Below are 17,764 nucleotides of genomic sequence, written 5' to 3' on the forward strand. Positions count from 1 at the left end.
TCTCTAGGTTTAACTGTAAGTATTGAAGTAGCTTCAGTGAACCGACTGGCACAACTGAAGCTGCATCTGCACTGTGCGTGGTGGCGTGGCTCAATCGGGAATAATGCTCGATCATTGGTAGTGACACTGGTGGCTTCAAGGTCAAGCTGCATTTTTGATGCAGCTGGCAGTGCGATGGACAGTGATAGCCGACTCACCAAACCCAAGACTCCGGTGCAGTACAGCACAATCTCTATTGATATAATCAGGATAACACAGTAAACTCAATTTCGCGCAGCTTAGCACAGTTTTGCGCAAAAGTGGAATCACGGCAAACAGCTCTAAAGAAAAGAGCACTTGCGAGCAGTGCTTGACACAAATGATCAGAGAGAGCTCTTTAGTGCAGCGGCAACTATATTCTGTCTCCGTCATTCCAAACAGGCAAAAAAGGTGGCCGTGGCTACCTTGACCAGCGAAAAGATGGCACGCTTCATGACATCTGTGTTGAGGAAGCATCTGATGCGCCGGTACAGGTCCATGCGCTAGTCCATTCTTGTCAGACTGGCACATCGCACCGCAGTCATGCGAGCCACGGGTACCGCCAGGAAGCGCTCCAGGTCAGCCACTGTGGGCTCTTTGGTGCACAGAGTCTCGCATAGTCGCCGGTAGCGCTTCAGCAGTGTGTTGGGTGCACGCCAGGGCATGCCCCGTTCCTCCTGTACAAGCGTCACGTGGAGAGGCTTTGAAGGCGAGAACAGTGACCGACAACGGGGAGGTGCATGCGTCGTATTTCCGAGATCTAATAAAATAAACATGTACAGATGCAGGTCAATACAGTCGACGTCCGATTTCCCTGAAATTCCGGACATGCTAGATTTCTCGGACTCATCTGTGGCACCGCCAAGTTCGCTACAGAATCAATGTATTAAAAGTCAAAAATTTCGGAGGCTTATGGCCTTCGGCATCCGATTTGCCGGACTTTTTACTATTAAACGCCGATCCAAAGTCGCCACAGACGCCGCCATTTGGGTTGTTTTCATATCCTCGCGTCGCCAACCACCGCACCGTGCCGCAGCTGCCTTAACCTCGAAACCGCACGTCAATCCGTTGCCAGCCATAGCTTAACAGCTTAGCCAAGCCAAACCTCACTCAGTTCGCTCACGTGTTGTTTTGTCAGCTTTGCGGTCGTGTCTGCAGTTGATCATTTGCTGCTGCGCGCTATCTTCAGTGATCTCGTTTCCTGACCTTCAGTATTTACCAAGTTCCTAGCTGTTTCCTGCTGTGCTTTTCGTCAAGCAGATTCACCGTTTACAGCGATGACACCAACTGCTCCTTCGTCTTTGCCTGCGCCTTAGAAGCGCACAGAGCTCCCTCGTAGGTTGCGATGGCAAAAGCTACGCTGTTAACCTCAGGTCTGCCGTTAGCGGAATCTTGAAAGGCGGTTACCCAAGAGACTCTGCGAAACTGTTCTTTCCACGCGGGCTTCAGACTCGACGCCGAGACGGCCGTCTCGCCCCAAGTGGACAGCGTGTGTGACGAACTGCCATCCGCGGATGTTCCCTCGACAATCTGCACGCTGCCGGCAAGTCGATTTTAGTCGGGATAACTTTTGAGGGCTTCGCCGACGCTGACAAAGACCTCGAGCTATGTGCGGACCTGACCAAAGACAAAATCATTCAAGTTACGGAGGATTCTGATGACTAACACTGAAAACGAAGAGCCATCTCCTACACAGCGAACGAGTTCGGAGTTTACGTGAGCACTGATGACACTGTCATCGGTGTAAAGTGGCAACACAACGTTGACTCAAATTGAGGCGGACATGATCGCGGGCAAGCGGAACGCCGTGCAAAAGAAAATAGGAGACTTCTTTGCCCCCAAGTGCTGACCTATGAGATAACGCCAGCCACCTCGGATTTTTTTTTATTTATGAACGGCTTTTTTCAGAGCCACCTAAACGATGCATTGGTTGGATTGCAATCGGAATCTTGTACTCCCACGTCACCTTCTCAGTTAGCGAAAAATACCTACAAAAAAGGTGCATTTTCACATGCATTCGTTTATCTGGACTGCCCAATTTTCCACACATTTTCATGGTTCCTTGAAAGTTCGGGAAATCGGACGTTGACTGTAACATACATTACAGCATGCTAGCGTGAAGACCATACCACCAACCTTGAATACATACACTGTACTCTCTTGTGAACTCCTTCTCATTGATGCAGATTCATTCGCGTGCATTAAGAGCACTCGATTCCTTATACAGTTAAACCCCTATATAAGAGACATGCTCCGGGCAGCAATTCTTGTTTCTTATATGAGGTGTTTCTCATAAGCAGGGTACCACGTATGCATTTTCTTATCAACCCGTACTTTACTGTTGGCACACTGGTGCCTCTTATACCGGTATCTCTTATAAAGGGGTTCGACTGTAGTTATTAACCCTAAATTGCATGTTATTGAAACAGAGCAATTGTAACTGTACTTTCAAAGCTCCCTCTTTATGGCACCAGCAACAAGTGACACACTTTGCCATTTTTCAGACCAACCTGTTTAGTGGCGGTGCGAATTGTACGAAAAGCTTTGTTTCGTTTTTTTTTTAATGCAAAATACGAGGAATGGGTTAAGCTAAAGATTGTATATGACAGAGTGGACATTAAGATATTACATAGGTTAAAATTGGAGTGATATGTATAAAATAAATTTGTGCAAGCACAATTACACATCAAAAGCCAATTGAGTGGGGCTTGTTGCAGCGCTTGACGGGTGAATTCTCGACTACGTGCTTCTTTCTCGACTACGAGCTTTGGCAATGCACAAAACACAGTTAATCCAAGCGATAAACTACATCAGTAGAACTTTAAACCCACACTTCACTCAAATCTACCCAACTTTAACGAAGTTTACAGAAGAACTGGCGCCACTCCTGCTTTCACACCACAGTCTATTCCTCGGGCCGCTTCAGGTTTTTTTTAAACTCGAGGACGGCAAGCACAAAGCAATGCAAAGACAGGCAACGGTATTGCAAAAATGTCTCAGAGAGACTGTTCTACAATGTGACAAACTTGTGACATCATCTGCTTGGCTCTACTTTATCGTTTGCTAACAAAATATCTACCTAAGCTGTATCCAAAGGTGGCATTCGTGTGTCTACCCCACGTCTACAAAGTGAAACAATTCAGATACATAATGTTGAATCCCCATACAGACACAGCAGCTACAAATACTGGGCTACTATACAATACAAAGCCGCCATATTGTCCTGCGTTAATCCTGTACCCACCAATAGTGCTCTGCATTTCGTTTAAATCTCACAGGTCATGCTTTCTTCCCTTTCTTTTTGTTGCGGGATGCACAGAGACCTGAAAGCACCCTTTTGTAATAACGTCCAGCAAAAAATTGCATTTTTTTTTTTTTTTTGAATGGCTAAGGACTGCCCAATTCAGAACACCCTGGCGAATGGCTGCCAGCCGACTGTTCCGGTGATGGGTGCAGTGAGATGGAATTCATTTGCATACAGTAAAGCTTGTTCAGTGGCTGTCGAGACATTTTCTGGAGCTTTGCGAATTGCGAAACTTGGGTATTTGTCTAATATTTCTAGAATATTTGTTAAAAACTTCGAAACGAAACTGCAGAAAAAAAAAGGGGGGGGGGGGGATCCTCAAGCTTCGTTTTTGAGAGTTGAACGTGATGTAGATGTCCTATCCCTAGTGTGCACTTTAAAAACTTAGTGCATGAAATCATTTAAAACATCCTACACTGTCACTACATGGTTGTTAAAGGCACAGGCGTAATAACGCGTGCGCCCCTGTAGTGGGTGATCGGCTTTAAACCAGGAAGTTTAAGTCATTATTATAATTCCATGCTCGTACACCCAATGGCAGTGAACGCTTGTACTAAGCATCTAGGCCAACAAAGTGCCGGCCGGCAAAGTAGCCACTTCGCTTAGTCATGTGTTACTGCAGTGGCAATGCTTGGAGCTAGTGCGGCTGCAATGTCTCTCCACAGCGGATCACATCCGGTCACAGGTGCACCCTGGCTCCTTAATTAAGGTCATTGCGACGTGATGAATGACCTTGACAACAGTGGAGTTGCAGCACTTCCGCTTGATTAACGTTAAACTCACTTTGATCGCAACAATTTTTACACGGATTCGCCAGCTTCCCTGCAAGCGTAGCAGACTGATGAACGCCCTCACCATGGCCCAGTGGCCAGCTCCGTACTTCTGCACCAGCTGCAGCAGCATGCGGTCCTCATCCGAAGTGAACGGCCCCGAGACAAACTGCTGGTCAAAGTGGTATATGTAGCGATTCCTGCACTGGCCGTGCGCACGACCGGGCACCATGCTTGCCACCTGAAAGGTGGCCAGGACACTGGTTAATAGACCGATCCCACAGGCCAGTTTCGCGACGCCACCGCTGCCGCGGCAGCCGCGGTGCATGCCGGTACTTGTAGTCGTCCGGGCGCACCAGCCAGCCGAAGTGCCTGAGCGTTCCCTTTTCGATAGATTTTTCGGTCGTGTGGAGCTGTCTTACGATGGGAGGATTTACGTGCTGTGTTCCTGGATGCTACAACAACAGCACAAGGGATAAAGGCTTGGGTTTCTACGTCTTTCCTAAAGAGCAAAAGCTTCGGGAGACGTGGATTCAGCGTATCAACAGGGCTGGACGGGGCGGCAGGTAAGACATCTTATTAAATGTATAGTGCCGCTTTGAAACTAAATAAGCGTATTGCGGTGGTTTTTTTTATGTGAATGTTTAATCATGAAGCTTAGCATACCAAAGAATATGATCTTTGCTCACTCTGCCTGCGTATACTCTTACCGGATAGCTCAGCCGCGGTTCGCGGTTGTGCATGCCGGTCATTTTTTAGCGCATCTTCCTTATTCTAGCGTTTTTTGTTACCGCTGCGTACTAATATTATTATTATTACGAGTTGTAGTGCTGAGGTCTTTTAGTTTTCCATGTTGCGCAAGTGCAGCACCGCGTACGCGGCTTGCGTTTTTTTTTTTTTTTTTTTTTTTTTTTTTTTTTTTTTTTTTTTACAACGCAAGTGGCAAGCATGCAGGCATAAGGGGAAGGCAAGCTCATTGACGAGGCTCTCCTAATAGCTCTACCGTACATCGAGACCTTACTTTTTAGAAACGACGTAACGTACTTCACGGCACGCTTGCAACAACTTACCCAGAACTCGTTGTGCCAAACGGCGATTAGCTTTCGCGGATCACCCTCGATGCAAACGGTGCCTCTGTAATCTCGTCCTTTCCGTAAAATAGTTATCTGGTGCATGCACGCGGCCGATTTCGCTGCACCTATGCAGATGAGTGGCACAAACAGCTGTATAATTTACCTGTGTGTGGCGTTGTCGAGTGAGGCTGAAAATTAAAATTACATTTGTCATTTGCCTTTGACTGATATGGAACTTTTTGTACGTTAATCAAGAGAAAGTGATACTGTTGTCTTGCAGTGGTAGCATGCAGACTGGACATTTAAAAGGAACCTGAAAACGCAGTAGGTGATGTTCAGTGTCATATGAAATAATGCTGGAACTTTTTGTGCTCAGGTTCTCCAAGTTTACGCCTACCACGGGACACCGAGTATGCGGTGCCCACTTCGAAGGAGGAAAAAAGACTTACATGAACAGAGTGCCCACAATCTTCCCGCTGAGACCGCAAAAGGTGGAAAGGAGGCGACCACTCATAAGGACACAGGTAATTTGAGCGCAAGCAATGCAGAGAAATAGCATTACGTTGTTGCATATGCACCACTGAATATTTTGTTATGGCTTAATGCAGGCAATGGCTACTTAAGGGTTGCGCTACTGCGTAAAAAAAGCAATGATGCCGAGTAAACTTAAACTCGTGTGAAGGTATAAAATGCAGTATTGGAAATCTCACCTGCAGCTGCACAGTGTGTTGTAAAAATCACTGAAACACATGGCTTTCTTTTTCATTTTCCCCTGACAGCCGGAACTTCCCAACAGTCCAACTGTGGCACCCCAGCACGACCCAGAAGTCTCAGGCTCTGCCATCACTAGTAGCAGCAGCGACAGTGAAGACACCGCACAGCAAAGCACTCTACTCATGGACCATGCCTACAGCAGCCAAGAGTCAAGCTATGACCAGCTTGCCAAGAAAGTTGCTTGCCAAAATAATATTATAACTGAGCTAGCAGAAAAGGCTGAAGCTGCTTACGCGCATGTTGAAGAGCTCAACCGCCAGCTAAAACGCTCTCAACAGGACCACGCTGAAGCAAAAAAGCTATGTGACCGCCTTCAGCAGAAGAATAGGTGCTTGCGGCTTGAGCTATCCTGTATGCAGAAGAAAGTCAAGAGGTGCAAGGCTGAAGCTACACAAAAGATTGACATCACGTATGAAGCCCTTGTAGAAGATGAAAAGAAGCTGCGGTACTACACTGGCTTTACATTCAGAAAGTCCTTCGACAGTTTTTGGTCCCTACTTGAACCAGATGCGAAAAAGCTGCGGTTCTGGCAGATGAAGGAAACGGAGAACGAGGACCGGAACTTCATCCTGCCTTTGAAGACACAGCTTGTGCTCGTCCTGATGAGGCTACGGCTGGGCCTTGACGGCCTTGACCTTGCGTACAGGTACGCTGCCAACGTTGAAGTGTTTTTTTTTGCATCAGTACTCATTTTTGCCTTTGCATAAGGTCCAAGTGAAGTGACTAATGAAACTCTGTTACCATGCCAATACATTTACGCGGGCATACTGTGTATAATGTTATTTATGAATATGCTGTGAGGGAAACAAGCATAACCCTATCAGCCCGAAAGGGGCCATGAAGACAAAATACGAGTTTGCTTTATTCAAAAGATTTGGTATTTTGTAATACCCTTAGTGCTTGTCCGGGAGCAAACGAACTTTCATTCAATGAGAAATTCAAGTTTATGCCAAATTTCAGTGTTCCTGCCGAGCGTAGCTGGTTTTGTTAGTTACTTTGTGCATAGGGGGAATGCAGCATGCTGTGTATTCGTACGTTCCTCAAAATATCAGCAATGGTATGCAGCACTTTTTCACTTATCGTTTATAATGAAAATGACTGGAAGTAACAAGGTGCTTACACAAAAGGAATTCAGTACCGTTTAAGCATCTTCTGCAATGACATCTTCATTGCAACCGTAGGTTCTTTTGTTTGTGCTGCAGAAAATTACTGATGCGCATTTTTTGCAAATTTGTTTTTCGTACAGGTTTGGCGTTTCTACGTCAACCGTTTCGAGGATCTGGGTAACATGGCTGGATTTTTTGGACAACAGGCTTCGCCAGGTATGTCAGCACCAGTTATCTTTTTTTATTGCCTTTTGTTTGTGGTCTCTGTGATGGCCGCGACAAATTGCAACATTTATGGGAAGGGAGAAAGGGGACTGGATGGAATTTTAGGTATAAAAGGCCAACTGTACACTGATCAGTCGCGTAGCCAGGGTTCTATTTCAAGGGGTGTTTGTCAGCCTTCCCCTCATGGCCAGATATATTAGCCCCCACTACTGCCTTTCTGTCTGTCAAGATACCTGCTAAGAACGTACAGGTAATTTAATTCCCCGAAGCATGCTTTTTTAAGCTTACTACAAGATTGCTCAGCTTGAACACCTTGTGTTTGCATTCTAAGATGGATCGATTGAATTAAAGTAAATTTCAGTAAAACTACTCGTTAGGCAGTTGGTGCACGCTTGTAAAACCCAGAGCGCAAAAATACAACACAGGCGAAGCACAATGGGACAAGCACTCACTCTCAGCTAAAAATTATTGGAAGCAACGTCACATGTCACCTCACCTTAAATGTACTCATTTCACTTTTTTTATTCTGCGGGTTGCTACATGGCTCAGTGCCCGCGGCGTTGTGCTGCCCAAGGATGCGGGTTCGATTCTCGGCCGTGGCTTCCGCTTTTCTTACGCAGGCAAAAAGCGAAAATGCTCGCATGTTCGAGATTAAGGTGCTCGGTAAAGGTTCCCATCTGATCAAATTAAACTGAAGCCCTCCACTACAGTGCACCTTATAACTTATGTAGTGCCTGTGCATTATAACTCAATAAATCAATCGATGAACCTTCTGGGTCTTACAGCACATGCCCAATGCAGTAAATGATTTTATTTATATGTAACGATGCTTCCAAAAAAAGTTTTGTTGAGAGAATGCTTATCCCAGCATGCTTCTCGTGTGCCCGTGTGTTTTTTACTAATTTTTAGAGCATTTGTAGATTCATTTGACAGTGTTACAAGCTGTGATGACTCATCTTGCGGTCTCTACTGCAGAGCAGTGCCAGTACTTGTGGCAAAAATCAAAGGTGGAGAAGGTGACTTTTTAAATCGTACATTAAGAGCAATGGGGAGATTCATGTGCATTGAGAATGCAGTCTTAGATCCTTCGCATAGATCCACCACTCTAAGACCACTCCCCCCGCCCGTTCCTAAGCCACTGATGATATTAATGTAAAAAATATGAAAACCCACTTTTCCTTCTTTTTTTCAGGTCCCAACTTGGATGCCTCCCCACCTGTGCGACAAGTACAGGCCACAAGCTTTCACTGACAAGGGCTACACCACTGTTGACGGCATCCTCGACTGCACCGAAATTTTCATCGAAACCCCCTCGTCATTCCGTGTACAGAGTGAGACCTATTCCTCGTACAAAAAGCACAATACTGCAAAAGGGTTAGTTGTGTGCAGCCCGAACGGCTTTGTTATGTTAGTGTCCGATCTTTCTCCTGGGAGGCTGTCTGACAAGGCCCTAACAAAGGCTTCCGGTGTGTTGGAAAAGTTCTCACCAGGGCGAAGTTTGATGGCTGATAGGGGGTTCACCATCGAAGAAGAGTGCAAGGAACTTTCACTGCACTTGAACATTCCGCCATTCATGGAAGGACGGCCTCAACTGTCTGAAGCAGATGAAACTGAGACAAGGCTTATTGCCAGTGTGCGCATACATGTGGAAAGGGTCATTCGGAGGATAAAGACCTACAGAATACTCTCACAGGTGTTTCCAAACAGCATGTCTGGACAACTGAACAAGGTGTGGCATGTTTGCGCACGCTTGACAAACTTTGTGGGCGAGCCTTTGCTGTGAGCAGATGTGAGTGAAGTCTGCATGTCTGCTGATAGGCTGCGCCAGTTCGCTTGCACTACATTTGACTACTTTTTTGGCCATGCAACACAGCCAGAAATGGGAAGGATATAGGCCATTGTGCCTGTTCTAGGAACTGCTCACCGTCTCTCCAAGCTTTTTTATTCACCTTAGCCCAAAACAAGGAACAACCCAATCCCTTCAGGAGGGCACGTACGAAGAGCCGTATCCTTCCCATGCACATTCAAGCATCATAAGAAATGTCCCTGCCTAGGTTTTGTATTCAGTTTATTTGCTTTGTTTACTTGGTCATTCCCTTATTCTCTAAATTTCTTGAGAACTACGTTTACTTGCACGAAAAGATGTGTTGTCTGCATTGACCCCCCTTTTCTTTTTTGTTGTCATAACACATTGCTACCTGTACTGTCATGAACGTGCATTATGCAATAGCCATACTCTCTTCATCTCTGTCACCATTTCAAACAGCGGCACGTTTTGATGCTTTCCATTAAAATCGAAGTGAACCCATGCCAGGCGGTGTCAATGAATAGGTACATACATTTATTTCGATAGGGTAAAAGCTCGTGATCGTGGCCATAGCTGCCCATTGAGAAGCATACTTGTATGGGCTATCACCATATTGTCCCCTTGTGTCCAGCCATCCAGTCTGCTGTGGTTTAACATAAACATGAAAGGTTAATTAACAGGCTGACGTAGCCTTTTAATGCGTGACAGCATTCATTGATAAACGGAAGGTATGTTGAGTGTATCATTTCCTGCATAGAAACCAGCTGCAGGAGGATAATGGAGCTGTGAAGAAACGGCGTTACACAGTGCTCGAGTAAATTTCAAGAAGCCTGCAACCGCCTGTTTTGCAAGAAACAGTTGTCTAAAAATATTTTCCACATAGGGCTCCAGTACAGTGGTTTATTTGACATTGTTTTCGTGCTTCCCGTAAACTGTGTAGGGCCTTCAGGAAAACAAAAAAAAACAGGCCAGAAGGCACATGATAGTACAGGCCTACACACTAGCAGTGGTGGGTAAAAAGTAGGGCCATAAAAGAAGCGGGTCACAACACATCATAGCACAGGCCTACACATTAGCAGTGGTGGGATAAAAGTTCGAATAGCTCATGCCAAGTGACACGTGAGCAGGTGCCTCGCTGTCCCACAAAACACTGATTCATGGAAAGCTGTGGCATGTGTTACCGGTCTGCTTGTTTAATTCACCTTGAATTAATTCAAAATGAAGGCGAAAAGAGAAGTACAGACAATGCAGCAGTAAAAGAGCCCGTCAATGTAACATTACATTGAACAAAGTGGCAATGAAGACAGACACAAATAACACAAATACCCTATCAGTAAAGAAGCAGTTAATAAGTATCACCAGGCTTTTTACCTCCACAGTACGTAAGCAAGCTTAGGTGCCCCGAGAATTTTTTTAAATTCCACATAAGTTGCTGTTTTGGAGCAAGGCCGGCCCTTACAGTAGCACGCAAGCCATAATGGTGTGAATATTAGTAGCAACAATAACGCCAGTGGTGCAGTTTTGTGTGCTTCATGGCATAAATAAGCAAGCCTATGCCTCCGCGAAATTAGCATGAAGCACACAGACGCTTCACACTGGAGGGCCTCACGCTCATTTGTACTATTTTTCCCCAGCGTGGTCAAGTTATGCACGTGAATGATGTACAAAGAAAGAGGGTAGACTGTTCTTGTTAACGCAGAACAAAAATGCACAAACCTCATACATAAACATCTTTGTTGTAGAAAAGGCAATTTACAGGCACAGAAGCAAAACTCTGGTGGGCTACTTCTACTGGCTTGAAGTATTTATGGTATGACAGAACACACGCACAAGCTTGAAAACATTTTCTAGCTTTACTTTACCAGTTACTGGAAATGTAGGGAAGCAAGTAGCTGGAAGTAAAAAATTTGCAACGTTCTATGAATTCCGTGAAGAAACTGGTCAAATGGCACGGAGATTTGTCGGCACTCTTCCTTGCTGTAAACAAACAGCACGCAGGTGTTCAGACCAGTCACACCCATCTGCACTTGCACCTGAGTATAATAGCCACTACTTTTTTTTAGTTCCCCAGCACGCAACTGCCTTTTGGCAAAATCTTGAATTTTTAGGGGCACTTTGATCTCAAGCAGCCGTGGTGCGCAACATTTACACTTCACGAGCCCATCTGGGCTTGCACCTAGAAAAGCGTGATGACGAGAGAGGAAGAGGCCAGTTTCAGTCACCTCAAGCTCCACGTGGCTGTCATTTTTGTCCTGAAAGGCTTTCCTGGCTTCAGGCTCACACAGCAGGCCTCTCTTCATGGCAAATGTTGCCCTGCCTTTCTTTTTCCCAACCACTGCTGCGATGAGACGTCGGGGATCATGCGGCCCCATTTTGGTTTGGCACGTCCTGACCCATGTGTAAACTCTATGCGCTACAGATGCAGTGATCAGACCCTCCCTATACATATGCCAAAGGAGGCAAGCACTTTGCAGTCGTGTGGCTGCCTCTACGGCTGTAACTTCTTCGTCTGTGTATGACAGCAAAGCATTCCCCTGTTTGGCTCGCTCCAGCCACCTTAAAGGTAGCCCAGCCACATCTTCGGTAGCGGGGCTCTCAACTTTTCTTTGTTTTGCGGGAAGAAAGTCATTTGCTTCAAGTACGTCTGCGAAGCAATCGAGCCCACATTCTTTGAAGTTTCCATGCAAGTTTATGAGGCTCAGTGTTGACAGATTCGAGTCTTGTGTTCTCAAGCATGAGTAGGCTGCTCGTTTTTTGTGAAGCCTTGGTGCATCACTGATTTTTTCAGTGGTGTCCTTGGAGAATACAATCTGTTGAAATTGCTCAGTCACTTTTTTTGGATCCCGCGGGTTGTACCACTGCCGTTCACCTTCAGTGCATGCAATGGCATTTGGTACTTCAGTGAGATCATGTTGCGCAATGTGCATCAGCCCGTACAAAACGCAGCAAACATGTTTGCAGACACCACCTTTCCCAGCAACACATGAGCAGCTGCCACTGACAAGCTCCCCATCACACTTAAGCAACTTCACCCCAACACTGTACACTGTCCGTGTTGCCATGGATGCCAGAACTTGTGCCTTCACCACGGTCTCTGCGGTGTCTTCAGTTGAAAACACCAACTTTTGCAGGTGGCCTGATGTGAAAAGCCGCAGGCCAGCGTCTCGATGTTTTCTAGCGCCTTTACTTTCAGTGTACCTGCATGAAGAATAAACGTTCACGTTTACATGCTGTGCAGGACTTTTTCCTTCCAGAATATACATTTACACATTCCACCCTTTAGTTAACTGTTGCATAATAAAAATAATCCCACTTTCAGGCCTGCAGAAACAGCTGAAGAAATTTTTGTAATTGTACTTGGCTAGAACAGTTGGCATGAGTACATTCCTGTGCATAAACACCTTTTCATTCCCTACACAAATTTGCACACTCCCACTTTTTGTCCATTGTGCAAGTTCTGAAGATATAGAACTAAAACTAAATTTAAGAAGACTGTCTACTGCAATCAGATATGTAAAAAACTTCATTTTAAAGTGACCTCAAATTGTAACAGCAAAATGGTTGGGAGCTGCGCTAGTTGGCACGTATTCGGATGGGAATCAGTGGAACTTTGTCGGAAACACACGGCACACTGTTGACTTTGTGATTGGGAGCGACGGAAGTAATAGCCGGCGAGAACAAACTTTCAGGAAGATGGGGACGATCGAGTAAAGTCGGGCTCGACTCGATCTGGGCGCTTTGTTACGTGGTCTGAAACTTCACGAAGTAATGTGAGGGGAATGGAGGAGAGAAATGCCAGCTTTAATTATTCATTTCTCAGCAATCAAGAGTTGTTGGTCATTGAATAAAAGCTGAGAAAGCTACAAATGGCGTTATTTTCCAGCTAAACACAAAGTTACTCAGACCCGCCGCGGTTGCTCAGTGCCTAAGGCGTTGTGCTGCTGAGGGAGAGAATGCAGGTTCGATTCTCGGCCGCGGCGGCCGCTTTTCTGATGGAGGTGAAAAGCAATAACGCCTGTGTTTTCAATATTTCGGCGCACGATAAAATCCCCAGGTGGTCAAAATTAATACGGAGCCCTCCACTACGGCGCGCCTCATGCCTGCATTGCATCGGCGGATTAAACCACACAATCAACAAAGTTACTGAGCCTGTAGCGTACCACTTTAATAAAGAGAAGAATTTTTGCATACTACAGAGCCTACAAGATGGGTAGAGCTCTGTGGCACTAGGAATAGTTCAAGAAACGTTACACTTTCTGAAACATTTGGGTGTCAGCGTGCTCTTTTTTTCCCAAATAGCACTCATCAGTTTTAGAGAATCATGACTGCCGAGTTAAGTTTGCATACCTGACAATGTGCTCCTTTCCAAAGTATGGGTTCAGGGAGCTTGTTTTGCAGGTCCACCCTTGACTGTTGTGGTTGTGTAATACAGATGCCATGGCACAGCATTACACGGAGCTGCAAAAAAAAAAAAAAAACAGAGCCTGAAGGTTAGTTTAATATGAACATAGCCAGCTAAACTTTCTGCTAAGCCAATACACTTTCTTAGATTACATATTTTTATCAGGGCGTTACCCTCTATTGGTGGAACATACAAACATCTGCATGCTGCGTACTCTATAAAAGAACCCCGGGCAGTGTCAGACAGTCGGTGCCCGTTGTCCACGCAGAAGCCAGGCCAATGAACCAGCTGCACGTATTAATAACATAATATGCCTTCACTGCATGATGCTCGTACCCGATGAGTAGTAGTAACGACGTGTGGACTAGTTGGTGTGGTAGCATCATGCAAAAAAGCACAAAAAACAATGAAACGCAGCAGTAGTTCTCATGAGAAGAAAAGAGAAGAAATCGCTCGCCCTGTTTTCAGGACCTTACCAGTACCAAATCTTTAGTCACATGATAGTAATCCCATGACAGGGACTGCACTTTACTAGTGCTGAGATAATCTTCACTGTTGCACATACTGCACACAGTAAATACTCTTAAGAGAAAAAAGCTTAGCGAAGTAGAAATTACAAAGACCATAAACAACAGGGCTATAACAACGAAAAAAAAATAACTGCAATGAAATAACGCAGGACCACGACAAAAGCCATAATAAAAACGCAATCCATGAAAAGAATATTGATTATTTAAAAATGCAGCCAATGCATTACTGTACCGCAAGAATGCAGTTTTCTAGGCGATGCCGTCCTCCAACCACACGAACCTGCAGCTCTCTGGTAACTGCATGTACAGAGGTAAATACTGTTAACAACGCACGAACACATGGCTTTCGATACGTGCAGCACAGCCTGCTGATAGCCACTGGCGTAACCAGCGATATTAGGTGACGGCGCTGCGGCGGCTTGGCATGCGAAAGCTATTGCCCATGCTTCCTTTTTTTTTGGGGGGGGGGGGGGGAGGCAGGGAGAGATTTGACACCAGAAGTCCCTCACCACGACCGTCGCCAACACATAAAATAAACGATATCTGACGCTGATAACCAGCGAAGTCTGGATCATTTTCGCCTTTGGTATGGTTACTACGTTCCCCTTTCTTTATTTCGGAACTATATACCAAAGGCAATAAAAAGACAGCACTAGTTATCAGGGTAAGATAACGTCCCTTGTTGGCTCCGTATCCTTACATGCGGCTCAACCGACAAGTGCGAATGACTGATGAATGCGTATCACAGCTGCTAATGGAGAGCGGCGCGTTTGCATATTCACGAGCGCGAAACATGGGACGCTACAATGTCAAGAGTTTTCAAAATATAGCGACAGCGTCGTTCGGTGGACTAAAATCAGAACGCCACCCAAATTAAGAATTTCAAATATTATTATTTGACAAAAGACCTGCTGTGTCCCACAACAGCTTGTTGCTCCTAACCAGAGAGCTTTTTTGCATTACACATGTGTACTGTGGCAAGAGCGACTTATAACAGTGTTCAGTACGCAATACACTAAGAACAAACTTCCTTTTTTCAGTGCGGCTGTTCCAGAGCTAGGCTGGGCGATTAGCCTCAAACTCGAGCCTTAGCTGCACTTTGGCACAATTTCCATTATTGCTATAAAAAAGGGCACAATAAATCTCATTTGGCGCAGGAGTGGAATCGCCAGTATCGTTGAGATTCTACAGTACACACAGGGCAAGCGAACCGGCAGTGCCCACCGGTCCACAGCAAAATTAAGGGAAACAAGCGGCTAACCTTGGACCAGCTAACGTCCCCGTACGGCTTCACAGCGACGAGCAGCATGACATCTTCCTGCGCTGACCAGCGGCCCCGCTTTATGTTCGGATGCAGGGACCGATGGTAGCGGTTTATCAGCTGCTTCTTAGACCGGCAGTTCATATAGTGAGACACCTGCAAGAGCGAGTGTGCGAAAACAATCGAGGCTTGCCCTATCGAAACAGCAGCCGAGGCTGTGGCTGCCGACAAAAAATGGAGCCAAAGAGCAGTCCAACACCACCAAACGTGGCAGACACGGCAGTGGGACCGCTATTTGACTCCTTGACGCAGACCTCAAAGCAGGCACAAGCAAGTGATTCGGCCCACTTAAAAAGCATGATTTTACCAGTGTCAAAAATACATCTGCGCACTGTGCAGTCTGAACTGGCACATGGACAAGGCCAGCTCGTCAACAGGACTACACTCAATCAATCAATCAATCAATAAGGATTTATTTTCAGCTTCAAAGACAATCGATCGAGCTTGGTGGGTAAAGACAAAAAAGCCTTAGATCAAGCTTGACAGGGTTCGAAACCACGGGCTTGGTAAACGTGTCATACGGAGTACAGTCAACTGCAGATTTTTCGGACCCTCTAAGCAGCGAAAAACTGTCCGAAAATTCGGGCACCCCAAAAAGTGAATGCAAGCAAAAAAAAAACACGTTATTTTACTGATAATTTTCAATGCAAGAAAAAAAAACGCACCATTTCGCTATTATTTCTCAATGCAAGCAAAAAACGCACCATTTCATTGATATTTCACGGATCAAGAGGTTCAAGGTCGAAGTACCAGACTTCCAGAACTCTGCCGAAGCATCAGTGGGGTGGCTTTGAAAAGAGCTGTTAAAAAAAAATGCATGCAGTCGACAGTGGGTGCCGTCAGGGCAGCCGGTGTTAGAGCTGCAGTGGCTTGAAAAACTTTTTGATCCTTGTTTGAACGGCGTTCTGCTTGCATGTAATCACATTCGCCTCGATCTGAGCAAGGGTCATGTCATCACTGTACACCGATGACAGCAACATCAATGCTCGCATCAATTCGGCGGTCGTAGGTGACGCAGGCGTTGGTTCCTCATTTTCGACATCGGAGTCGTCTGAATCCGCCATAACCTGACTGACTAATTCGCCATCGGTTAGCTCTGCGCAGAATTCGAGCTCGTCAGCGTCGACGAACCACTCAAAAGTTATTTCCGTGGGTATGGAAGCACCAGCAGGGCGGAGATCGTTGATAATATCGTCCATGAGAGGGCGCAAGTCAGTCACGCTGTCGCTTTCTTCAGGCAAGTCTGCAGCCTCTGTGTCGAATATGAAGCGCATGTGCGAAAGCAGTTGCGAAGCGTGTCTTGCGTTACTGTCTTCCATACGTCCGCAAGCATTTCGACAGCAGACCGAAGGTCAATGCTGTAGCCTTTCCCACTTTCCGAGCACAGCACCACGCGGTTGAGTATACATGAACGGTACAAAAGTTTCAGATTACAGATAACGCCTTGGTCCATCAGTTGGAGGATCGCAGTCGTGTTGGGCGGCATGAATTCCAGCTGGATAGCCTTCAAGTTATTGATGTGACCATGAGCAGCGCAGTTGTCAACGAAGAGCAGAACAAGTGTGTTTTGTTGTTCAAACTTCTGTCCAACCTGCGGACGTAACTCTTGAACAACTGCTGCGTTACCCATGCCTTTTTGTTGGCTTCGTATAACCCTGGCAGCATTGCACCTTTAAAACACCTCGGGCTCTTAGACTTCCCGATAACTAACAAAGGAAGTTTCTTGCTGCCAAACATGTTGCTGCCACCAAGAACGGTCAGCCATTCTTTGCTATGCTTGCCACCATGGCATGCGTCACCAACAAAAGCGAGTGTTCTTTCCGGCAGCAGCTTGTAAAACAAGCCAGTTTCGTCGCAGTTGAAAATGTTGTCAGCAGAGAACTGCTGCAACAAAGACTGGAGTTTTCCGCAATAACCGCACTGTCGACGGCGCCGCTTTCGCCACACATCTTCTTCAACTTGAGGTCATTCCGATGCTTAAAATTTCTCAGCCATCCATCACTGAACTTAAAATCCGTGATGTCCATTCGAAGCGTGAGAGTTTCCACTTTTTGTTTCAAGATGCAGTTCCGAGACTGGCAACCGCTTGGCAATCGTTGAATTAAGCCACACGACGAGAGCGTCCTCCAGCTTTGGATGAACACCTTGACTTGCATTCATCTTTTGGGCACCAGACGGTTTTTCGGCCGCTTCCAAGATCTTGTCTTTGTTCCTCAGGAAATCGGAAACTGTTTGCTTGGAAATGCCGAACTCCTTGCTCACTTCAGCCTGCGATCGGCCACTCTTCACTAACTTAATAATGGCGGCTTTCTTCTCCATCGTTGACCGACGATACCGTTTTTCGCGCTTCGATGCCATCAGCGAGGACGACGAAGGCGGAGTGGGAGCCATCGCAGGCAAGCGAAATCCTCACGATGTGAACAAAGGAGTTTGC

The 17,764-nt window shown here is 46.0% G+C and overlaps 4 protein-coding genes across 7 annotated transcripts in view; 1 reads left to right on the forward strand and 3 right to left on the reverse strand.

Annotated features, from left to right (window-relative positions):
- The window catches only part of LOC142775962 (uncharacterized), a 90,422-nt gene extending 89,841 nt beyond the window's left edge, over window positions 1-581 (reverse strand). For all 4 annotated transcript variants that reach the window (XM_075878598.1, XM_075878599.1, XM_075878597.1 and 1 more), the window contains exon 1: window positions 444-581. In XM_075878598.1, the coding sequence (XP_075734713.1) occupies window positions 444-518 (75 nt within the window). In that variant the 5' untranslated portion in view covers window positions 519-581. The remainder of the gene's footprint in view (window positions 1-443) is intronic.
- LOC119187355 (snRNA-activating protein complex subunit 4-like) lies at window positions 376-4,420 on the reverse strand. The gene is made up of 2 exons (XM_037435518.2): window positions 4,178-4,420; window positions 376-695 (listed from the first exon to the last, which is right to left on the reverse strand). The coding sequence occupies exons 1-2, from the start codon at window positions 4,418-4,420 to the stop codon at window positions 522-524; spliced, it is 417 nt and encodes a 138-aa protein (XP_037291415.2). The 3' UTR covers window positions 376-521.
- A 95-nt stretch (window positions 4,421-4,515) lies between these two features.
- On the forward strand, window positions 4,516-9,578 carry LOC119187714 (uncharacterized). Its single transcript, XM_075878594.1, has 5 exons — window positions 4,516-4,658; window positions 5,542-5,689; window positions 5,945-6,585; window positions 7,186-7,261; window positions 8,463-9,578. Exons 1-5 carry the CDS (start codon window positions 4,516-4,518, stop codon window positions 9,051-9,053), a joined length of 1,599 nt encoding a protein of 532 aa, XP_075734709.1. The 3' UTR covers window positions 9,054-9,578.
- A 3,843-nt stretch (window positions 9,579-13,421) lies between these two features.
- The window catches only part of LOC119187363 (snRNA-activating protein complex subunit 4 homolog), a 46,541-nt gene continuing 42,198 nt past the window's right edge, over window positions 13,422-17,764 (reverse strand). The window contains exons 8-10 of the mRNA XM_075878596.1: window positions 15,271-15,426; window positions 14,242-14,306; window positions 13,422-13,535 (exon numbers count right to left, since the gene is read on the reverse strand). Of these exons, the coding sequence (XP_075734711.1) occupies window positions 14,259-14,306; window positions 15,271-15,426 (204 nt within the window). The 3' untranslated portion in view covers window positions 13,422-13,535; window positions 14,242-14,258. The remainder of the gene's footprint in view (window positions 13,536-14,241; window positions 14,307-15,270; window positions 15,427-17,764) is intronic.

The sequence above is a fragment of the Rhipicephalus microplus genome, chromosome X (genome assembly GCF_043290135.1).
Source record: "Rhipicephalus microplus isolate Deutch F79 chromosome X, USDA_Rmic, whole genome shotgun sequence".
NCBI classification, from domain to species: Eukaryota; Metazoa; Arthropoda; class Arachnida; order Ixodida; family Ixodidae; genus Rhipicephalus; species Rhipicephalus microplus.

Excerpts from the sequence above, each read along its gene's own strand:
- LOC119187355 (XM_037435518.2), bottom strand. The coding sequence starts at position 4,420 with ATGCACCGCGGCTGCCGCGGCAGCGGTGGCGTCGCGAAACTGGCCTGT. Across the intron at positions 696-4,177 it reads GAGCTGGCCACTGGGCCATG|GAGGAACGGGGCATGCCCTG; the intron begins GTGAGGGCGTTC and ends ACGCTTGTACAG.
- LOC119187714 (XM_075878594.1), top strand. The coding sequence starts at position 4,516 with ATGGGAGGATTTACGTGCTGTGTTCCTGGATGCTACAACAACAGCACA. Across the intron at positions 6,586-7,185 it reads GGCCTTGACCTTGCGTACAG|GTTTGGCGTTTCTACGTCAA; the intron begins GTACGCTGCCAA and ends TTTTTCGTACAG. Across the intron at positions 7,262-8,462 it reads TGGACAACAGGCTTCGCCAG|GTCCCAACTTGGATGCCTCC; the intron begins GTATGTCAGCAC and ends TCTTTTTTTCAG.